This window comes from Mytilus trossulus, unplaced genomic scaffold (genome assembly GCF_036588685.1).
Source record: "Mytilus trossulus isolate FHL-02 unplaced genomic scaffold, PNRI_Mtr1.1.1.hap1 h1tg000234l__unscaffolded, whole genome shotgun sequence".
In the NCBI taxonomy this organism is placed as follows: domain Eukaryota; kingdom Metazoa; phylum Mollusca; class Bivalvia; order Mytilida; family Mytilidae; genus Mytilus; species Mytilus trossulus.
The window spans coordinates 417,687-427,913 of record NW_026963315.1 but is presented as its reverse complement, the minus strand read 5'-3'; the positions used below and the strand labels follow the sequence as shown (position 1 = coordinate 427,913).

The following is a 10,227-nucleotide window of genomic DNA, read 5'->3' as shown; positions in this document are numbered from 1 at the left end:
GCGTTGACCGAAGTACATTTTGTATGAAGCGCGGAAGCGCTTTATACTAAAAATGTGCGCACGGTCAATGCTTTGACAACCCTATAAAGTTACAAAAAGAAGCATTCAATACTTATAATTACATTTTTTAGCTATGATCATGAAAACACGAATTTTATGAATTTTGTATTTTATTCACCTGTGCACTTTATTGTGGGACCACCTGCTATCATGAATGAAAAGTTGTATTGAGTGATGCAATTGCTTACGGAATAACACGTAATGTGCAGTTAGCCAATCAAAAATAAAGTATAATGATGAAACATACATCTAATGTAATTATATCAAATTAAAGCTATAGACTAATAATATAGGCAATGCAAAAAGATCATATCTTCTTATTTTCATATACTAGCTATCACTTTAAATTAATATCATCGTCGTTGCGTAGAATATCGGGAAATCCATTTGTCTATAATTAGTTAACTGACCTGTAAATAACATTAAAAACTTTATAGATCTGAACATTTACAATGTAGAATTGAACATATGAAAAAATACACACATGAATTTTATAAACAAACGAATACATTTATAGCGCATTTTATACACACAAATAAATGTATAAACATTACATTTGTATAACTAAATACTTGTGATATTAAATTGAATCACATGGACGTATCATTAATAAGTCTGTTACAATACAAATATCAACACTGCAACATAACACTGTAATATATAGATGATTGACAAGCATTCCTACTTTCTATAAACTAAGTTAGCCTGTGTTCTGATGTTTTTCTTTTGATGACCAGAATAAATAATAACGATCGCTTGCTTCAGATGATTAATTTAGGTAAATAATATGATTTAGAAGTAAACATCTAGTCTATAGGAAGTCTCCAGAACAAGTAACATAAGAAGGGTCTCCTGTTAGTAAAAAGCCAACCAACCTCGACAAGGTCAGAGACAGTATGGTTGGAATTTTTTGTTAGATTGTATGTTAGGCTCCTTAGGCATGTTTACCAACATGTCTTCATTACATGTAGTTGGTTTATATTCTTTTCCTAAAAAATAAATGAAAAATGTTATATTGATTAAATTTTAAGTTGTGCTTTTTTATCTGTATAGCACCAGTTACGGTAGTCCTTCTTATCTAGTTTGATATACATGTAAAATATTGTGGGTATATTTTTTCGATTTTCGATCACCCAGCACAAGCATGGAATCCGATGTAATATGTAAAGGTTCTCTTAATTAAAAACTAAAGGACATTTAAACAATGAAGATAATTATAAAAGCACATCCTGATCTAGAGTAATTTCTCGCAATTTGATTGGCTGATATTGTCCTAATAAATTCCAGTACAAATTGTATTATGTATAATAGAATTATCCCCCTTATTCCATTGACATAGCAAACAAAAAATGCTTTACAGTCCTAATATTTTTCATTTTTCACAATTTAAAATTTAATCCCCTAAATATAATATTGTTGCTATTTTACGAATTTTTCCTTTGATCTTAACGACGGATAGTTTCCTTTCTAAGCGGAGTCGAGTGTTATGTAACATATCGCTCTATATAAAATCAATCTCGTTGTGATGATCATCGATTATCTATACAAACTCACCTTTTGAATTTTTATGTCTTATGTAAATGTAACATACTAGAATTAGCGTTACAACAACTACGAAAAAGGCAGTTATTGACACTGCAATGGCTGTGTACGGTATAATTGTTGATTTAGTTTCATCTAGAGCTGAAATGATTTAAAACAAACTGTTGAAAACATATATAGATATGTGAATATGTTTCTAATTTTGAAAGGCAAATACAGATATTGAAAACAAAATACCAATGATTTTTCAAATTATACATGTATATGCTAAAATAAATAACAATGAACTATGTACAGGATCAACTAATTTTCTTGGAAAAAAGGCATAACAATATTAATGTACCTGAATACTTAACTTCGTGCGGTTTTCCATTATACTAACATGCTGAATATAATTAACTTAGCATTCCCTTGAAATTACATAGTAAGATGACAGACATACCAAATATCCATGGAAAATGACATGTAAAATTTGCGTATACAACTCCATACTTGATAGTCCTGGTGACTTATCAGGAGCGGTTGTCCTTAATCTGACGTAATCAAGTACGTGTACGTGTAAAATTGCAAAAGTTTTAGAAAACAGGGTACGAACGAGTGGATAAAGCCAACAATTTTCAGGAAATTAAGATTTGCCAATACGGATTCAAACTGCATACAAAATATGATTGATTTATTATAATTGTCTCTCCTTAAGATACTTAACTGACCTAACAACAAACTTAACAAAATGTTCAAGGCGCTGCAAAAAGTAGAAAACCCAACTTGATTATCGAAAATTAATCAAGTTAATGGTATTCTACGAGACAAAATGAGTTTAGCTTTTTGATGGTAAGCAATGTGTAGAAAAAAAGCAACATCCCTTTGCTTTCAAAGTTTAATAAAAGTAGTCCGACTAAATATTGGTCACCTCTTCTGCTGGTGCCCCCTTATCATCAACATGTATGGATAATTTTATATTGATTTACTTTACATGCAACTAAGTAACTGGTTGTTAGGAAAAAATGAAGTTCATCTGGGGTATCCTTGGACTCCATCGTAATGAAAAACCAAAGGTGTCATAATACCATCTGTGCAATTCTTAAATGGTTTGATTGTATGTTACTCTGTAATCTTGAAATACAACTATGCAATGTATTTTGTACTTCTTACTTTGTAACAATCCAACAAAAGAATTGCACGTTTGAGAATTGCAATTCGAACTATATATTTTAATTTTGGTTTTCCATAGTTGCTACATGATATATTTGTAATATTTACAAGTTGTGATAAAGTACATTTGAAAGATGTATATTTGTTATTGGAAATTTGTAATATGTGAATTGGTATCTTGCAGGTAATATGATAATTTAGAAGACAGTAAAGTGTATTCTTCATTTGAAATTTGTAAATCGACCTTCAGCTTATTTGAATAAACTGGCTACATTTGATATTTGTTAAATACATATATATATATATATATATATATATAGGATGCTATTTAACCTAACAATAGGCAAATGTCTACTCTATATGCCAATCACGTAATTGTCATGAGTCTACAATTGATGGTATGCTGAATTGTTAGTTGTACAAGTAAAAAACACTGGTTAATTCTTACAGTCATGCACCTTATACATGTTACAATATTGTATTACAGTCATACTATGCATGTATATAAAGTCATAATAAATACCAGAATAAAATTTAGTAGAAACGCCAAACAGGTGTTTCGTCTACACAGGTCTCACTAGGGACGCTCGAATCCACAAAAGTTTAAAAAAAAAAAAGGCTTCATAAAATGCGTATACGAAGTTGAAGAGCATTGAGGACCTACATTCCTTAACGTTTTGCCAATTACAGCTAAGGTAATCTATTCCTGAGGTAGAAAAGCCTTAGTATTTGAAAAAAAAAGGGTAGTATACAACAGCACAAAACACTTTTGTATGTTTGTATGCTTGTATTTCATGTATTTCTATACAATGTACTAAGGTTAGCCTTTGCCTTTTTCAATTTTTGTTATTGTGTTTTTGCTTATAAAATATTGTCTATTTTCTATTAACTTCAACATGCTTAGATGCAAATTAGCCAAATGTATAACATTAAACTTACTTTTGCAGTCCAAGTCATGTTTTGCAGATATATTGAGCTTCTGTCGTCCTATATCGCATTCTATGTTTACTGTTTTACCACAACTATGAAGAGCTTCTTTAGATTCTAATATATATATTACTCTATACAGCACTCGAGGTTGTTTTTCATGTGCTATTGTTAAATTCTTGTATTCGTCCTATAAATGAAATATATATAAATCATCATTTGTAATAAATCATATAACCAACACAATGCAGAATTGCATGTATATTACAATTTCTCTAACTCTATGTAAATTTATCCCTTTCCGAACCCATTGTATAAAAAAATTTAATCAACGTGTGGTTGCTGGTGATCTCAAAAGATCATTGGATGATTTTGAGGGTCATGACCTTTTTTAGCTAACTGAATGAATCAAAATACGATAACAGGTGTTAATGAAATTGACAATTTCGTGCAATGTGAAAGGCACTCGAAGGGGATTTTCGGTTAACAAAAAAAGAAAATGTCTTTTTAATCATTAGAGAAACAGATTCTTACATAGTTACTCGTGGATTATTGGATTTATCCAATCTCGATAGTTAAATTATAAAGGCGGCTCGGACTTTAAAATTGATAATTTAACTATCTCGATTGGATAAATCCGATAATCCACTGGTATCAATCTAAGAATCTATATTTATCTTACCTCCTATACATTTATAGGAATATGATTGGTTAATAGAGACCTCGTGGAGACCGTGTATATTCAATATTAGGTTAGTAGGGAGGCGGGACTTATTTCAATACACGGTTAGTAGTGGATTTACAACTTAGGCATTGTTTGATCATTAAAAAGTATCAAAAGATCTGTTTAATATTGTTATATCAAGGTTGTTGATAATAGATATTTGTCGTTAACATTAGTTTTTTTTAGTGCAGACCAATTGAAGATGGTTCTTAAAATTGATTACTTGAACACTTTGTATACAGAAATAAGAAGATGTGTTATGATAGCAAATAAGACAACTTAAGTCTAAATTCCACAAATAAAGATAGTCGGTAAGATAAATTCGTTACATAGTGTGCTAGTGACCTAATATGATATATACAGGGTCAGTAAGTTCCATATGGAATTTACTGACCCTGTATATATCATATTAGGTCACTAACACACTATGTAACTAATAATACACAGACCCAACGTGTAAGGCCTTTTACGAAGAAAGAAAAATACGCACACACTGACACTTGTTTAAAATAGAATATTTAGACATAATAAATAGATACTGAGAATATACAAATTAAGCATTAGATTTGATATTTTATCAAAACACATTGAGATTTAAAAAAAAACCAAAACATACATATTGAGATTGTAAAATATATGTGGTAAGTAATGATTCAGTAATGGTGACAAATTTATGTCCTGTAAGTTTTTCTTTACTATACCATTTACAACTTGTTTATACGTAATCACGATAGTTCGACATTTGATATTAATATAAGCGTTTCTCTTTTTAAAAATATCATAAGTTGTCCTTTTGATGTTTCTCGCTGTAATGTGTCGTGTTGTATTATGTATTAAGCATAACGTTTAGGAATATTTGGTTAGCTATTGCATTATATAAGGAATTAAATAAGTACCAAGTGTTTTAGCTTAGGAGTATTTGGTTGTCTGTTATATTATGTACATGTACCAAGTGTTTAGTTTAGGAGTATTTGGTTGTCTATTGTATTATGTACCAAGTGTTTAGCTTAGAGGTATTTGGTTGTCTATTGTATTATGTACCAAGCATTTAGCTTAGGAGTATTTGGTGTCAATTGTATTTTTATCAAGTGTTTAGTTTAGAAGTATTTGGTTGTCTATTGAAATCCTATTATATGTACCAAGTGTTAAGTTTGTGCGCATTTGATTGTCTTTTAAGGAATTATGTATCAAGTGTTTAGTTTAGGAGTATTTGGTTGTCTTTAGCATTACGTACAAAGTGTTTAGCTTAGTGTTATGTGGTTGTCTATTGCATTATGTATCAAGTGTGAAACGGCCTTTTGTTGTTTATTGAAATACATGTTGTGTGTATCGAGTGTTTAATGTTATTCTGTATCATTTAAACAGTGTTTCGTGGTATTTCGTTGTCTACTGTATTATGTAACACGTGTTTTATTGTTATTGTGTTGTCTATCGTATTTTGTATCAACGTTTAGTGGTCGTTTGTTGTTTTGGCAACATCAAAGTTTAAATAATCATATTGTACTTAATTTCACTGAATTATCTTATTATATATCATATTCTCTTTGAAAACATACATTTAACTTTACCCTACATAACGGTTTTGGAAAAACCTGACTGAAATCTAAACGAAGTGAATAATTTCCATTCAACATCTCGTACTTTATGGCTGTTGTTTCTGGTTTATCTGTAATATATTATTACACTCATGCATTCTTTAAAACGTTTCAGGTTCAAATTGTAAAATGGTTGTGGCCTCAATTTTACTAAACATTGAAACTTTATCGATGTTCTTTTATTAACAGTAAAAATGTACGTTTGAACGATCAATGAGCGATATGAAATATATATAACATGATATAATAAAATTGAGAATGGAAATGGGGAATGTGTCAAAGAGACAACAACCCGACCAAAATAAAAAAAAAAACACAACAGCAGAAGGTCACCAACAGGTCTTCAATGTAGCGAGAAATTCCCGCACCCGGAGGCGTCCTTCAGCTGGCCCCTAAACAAATATATACTAGTTCAGTGATAATGAACGCCATACTAATTTCCAAATTGTACACAAGAAACTAAAATTTAAATAATACAAGACTAACAAAGGCCAGAGGCTCCTGACTTGGGACAGGCGCAAAAATGCGGCGGGGTTAAACATGTTTGTGAGATCTCAACCCTCCCCCTATACCTCTAACCAGTGTAGAAAAGTAAAAGCATAACAATACGCACATTAAAATTCAGTTCAAGAGAAGTCCGAGTCTGATGTCAGAAGATTGTTTTAACCGATTGTTTTAACGTAATCAACCTGGATTTCAATAAAGTATTTATAGTATGCAGATCAATACATTATGGGTGTCAAAGGATAAGTGTTATCAATGCAATTACTCACTAAAAACATTGTTAAAAACATGCTGGTCGACATTCTTTTATAACGATGATTTGTCTCTATGAATGTCGCATATTTGTATGTGTACGTGTTGATATGTATATATTTACAAAAATGTATATTATTTTTATGAATGGAAATCTTTAAAAGGGCACAAACGATTGTATGTACATAGTATATAATATTTCATCGTTTAGTTCTTTAGATAAGAGGTTGAAATCTAATCATATATTAGTAATTTGGAGGCTTGTCTCGATCAGAATTTCAGAGGGTGTAAAAAACAAATATAAATTAGGATACTTGAACAAATATTTTTTTAATATTTGATATTTTTTTGCATATTACATGTAAAGTCACTTTAAGCACCGTTTTTGGTAAGTTTTATTGGCGGAGGAAGCTAGAGTGCCCGGAGAAAACTACCGACTTTTGATAGAAAAACTGACAATCCTAGATTAATTAAGTCGAGTGCACCCGCATGAGCGGGATCCGAACGCACAACATCGGTGTTGGCTGGCTAGTTATTACAGTGGTAACTACTTAGACAGGCAACTCAGCCACAGAGGCCCCTTGTACAAATATAGAACATTTGTTAATATATACAAGTTTTACAGAAGAACCTCTGTAAGGCGGAACACTTATTACACACTCACGCATATCAAAAAAGAAGGAAAATTGAGAAAGGAAAAGTGAAAGGTATGAGTATTACTTTGTCAACGTGTTCCGCCCTACAGAAGTACTTCTGGGAAGTTTGATTTGTTATACACAATTTCCTTATAACATCTGTTTATGTTAAAACAAATATTCACTACCCTTTATCATGTTTGTTCCATGTGAAACAAACACCGTAAAATTTGTTCCAGTGGAAACAATATTACAAAATATGTCTTCCACTTATATTACTAGTACTTCTATACCTCGACCACTATAGCCTCATTGTTAATCGATTATCAGTCTCTGCAAAATGAATGTAGACATTTAAGGAAATACCGTCATGAATACTGATTTCAATAGTCGCCAAACTATCAAAACTTGGTATTTACACATGTCGACAAATGTTATCATAAAAGGTAGATACATGTGTATTGTCTCCTTAATAACTGATTATAGTTTAAAAAAAATCATTAGTTTAGTAGTTTAATGGTGGTTGTTTTTTCTATGAAAATTGGTACCACATTAAATGGTCCAAAGTCTTTCTAAAAGTAGGATTAAACATGATAAACAGAGTTAATTGAAGGATTTTTATTTTATTTCTTCTTACAAGAATGCCTTCTTTTTTTACCACTCAGTCTGCTGAAATCCTATGACCAAATGACATCATCCATTAGTTGAATTTCATGCAGACTGGTTGTGTTTGTTAAATAAGATAAAATCTGGAAACAGATAATTTGGGTAAGTAGCAAATGATTTATCACTCATAGAAATACGAAATTCTAATTTTAGAGTCAACTTGTCTTATTATCATAGCAAAAACCGTTCAGTTTGATGTACAAATAATAATGTCATTACTCGGGAGTTAATCCTCTTATTCAAGAGTGATGTGAAATATAACAAGGGAATACTTAGATACTTACGTAGTAAATTGCTGTCATTTACTTCTATTTGTTTTTGCTTGAATGCAAAACCGACTCTGCAGGAGTATACATACACTAAGTCGTCTTCTGTTATATCTAAAATTGTGAGTAAATATTCAGTTGGTGAGTGTATCCTTCCATCATACTTGTTCCTGTTAATGGCAATATTGTCAAAGCACAGAAGTTGGTTGTCTTCCCCTCTTGTCCACTGTCTGCTTTTGTTTGGTTGAAAGTTATGTGGAATTTCACAGTCTAAAAGTAGTGGCTTTCCAATTTCTATCATGTTCTGTTTTATGTTCCATTGAACATCTAAAAATGGCAAAATGTAAAAGTAAGAAGATGTCTACGCCGTAGTGAATTGTTCTTTATTGCATTGTAAATGATTAATACAATTGTTTATACAGACGAACATCTACATAATCATATTAGAATACAATACTTGTTTGAATGCAAGGGCATACGTTGAAATGATTGACCGAAAGGACTTCCGGTAGAAGTTATTGACATTGTTTTTTTCCATACAAAGACGACGTTGACCGAACTTCTTTTTGTAACCAATGTAAAGTGTATTTCATTGCATATGGAGCCCTTATCAATGCTTATGGAACATTTATCAAAATTCATAAGTCAAATGAAGATGAGTGCATAAAATGTAGTATGTTGATATTGTTGTCAACTACACATCACGGCAAACACTCCTACCAAAGTACATGTACATGTTTAAAAGCGAGTGTGGTCTTAAAAACGATGAAAGTCCGTCCGAAGGGGACAATATATAGCTAACCCGTAATAAGAGAGAACCATATCTCTTAATTGCACGTAAAAGACAACCAGGTAGATTTCGAAAAAGAGCAAGCTAATGCCGCTACAAAACAAAGTAAACACACAAACATACTGAACTCCGAGGAAAATTCAAAAAGGAAAGTTCAAAATCAAAATTCCAAACGCATCAAACGAATGGATAACAACTGTCATATTCCTGACTTGGTACAGGCATTTTCTAATGTAAAAAATGGTGGATTGAACCTGGTTTTATAGCTAGCTAAACCTCTCACTTGTATGAGAGTCGCATCAAATTCCATTACATTGTCAACGATGCATGAACAAAACAAACATACTCAAAGAGTAAAAATGTCAAAAATAGGCAGCACTCGCACCCGCAAAGTGGAAAGGGATTAAACTGAATTTTTATAATATCGATGCCGGTCTGTAGAAAAAATATGTCATGTGTTCAAGCTAGATTTAAATTGTTATATACTAATATTTTACTTACTAATTAGAAGAGCTTTCTTAATCATGATCACTATGACCATTATCCTAATACCTGTCATCTATAAACCTGAAATTATCGGAATAGCATAATTGAAAAGGTATATTAAATAGACCATCTTCGCTAGCCAAGGGTTACGATCCACTCCCGCTCACTTCACGTGAAGAGAGCGGGAGTAGATCGTAACCCTTGGCTAGCGAAGATGTAAATAGACAGAAGGTATCAAAACGTTATATATAAACTCGTAAGTCAAAAACGAACTGACAATGTCATGGCAAAAATGTATAAAACAGCCAAAGATATAAACACCAATGTACACACGCTCCAGAAGGTTGAGAAGATCTTGTTCCACATGTGTTACCCGTCCTGTTGCTCATGTGAGTTCAAATCAGGTGATACGTTCAATTTGAAAGGTAACACCACTTGAAGATAAAAGGGCGGTCGGGATTGGTTTACAGCAAATGTGACGTATCCGTCGTCATCTGTGAATCATATATTCCATAAAAGTTAACTCAACTATATATATATCGTCCATAAACTTTTCGAAGGGATGTCAGTATAGATATAACCATTTTGTATGGTCATATTCTACAAAAGTAATGGATGTCAGTGTTGG

At 31.7% G+C, this 10,227-nt stretch overlaps 1 protein-coding gene across 1 annotated transcript; it reads right to left on the bottom strand.

The window, feature by feature from the left end:
• Window positions 1–660: 660 nt before the first annotated feature.
• Window positions 661–9,683, bottom strand: LOC134701328 (uncharacterized). Its single transcript, XM_063562464.1, has 6 exons — window positions 9,615–9,683; window positions 8,342–8,650; window positions 5,962–6,071; window positions 3,694–3,871; window positions 1,615–1,743; window positions 661–1,049 (listed from the first exon to the last, which is right to left on the bottom strand). The coding sequence occupies exons 1-6, from the start codon at window positions 9,670–9,672 to the stop codon at window positions 946–948; spliced, it is 888 nt and encodes a 295-aa protein (XP_063418534.1). The 5' UTR covers window positions 9,673–9,683; the 3' UTR covers window positions 661–945.
• Between the last annotated feature and the right edge of the window lie 544 nt (window positions 9,684–10,227).

What these genes read in the sequence shown, in the direction of transcription:
- LOC134701328 (XM_063562464.1), bottom strand. Translation starts at nt 9,672, where the DNA reads ATGACAGGTATTAGGATAATGGTCATAGTGATCATGATTAAGAAAGCT. An exon ending in AAATGACAGCAATTTACTAC is followed by an intron (nt 6,072 to 8,341) that starts GTAAGTATCTAA and finishes AATATATTACAG; the next exon opens with ATAAACCAGAAACAACAGCC. An exon ending in ACATGACTTGGACTGCAAAA is followed by an intron (nt 1,744 to 3,693) that starts GTAAGTTTAATG and finishes AAATCATTTCAG; the next exon opens with CTCTAGATGAAACTAAATCA.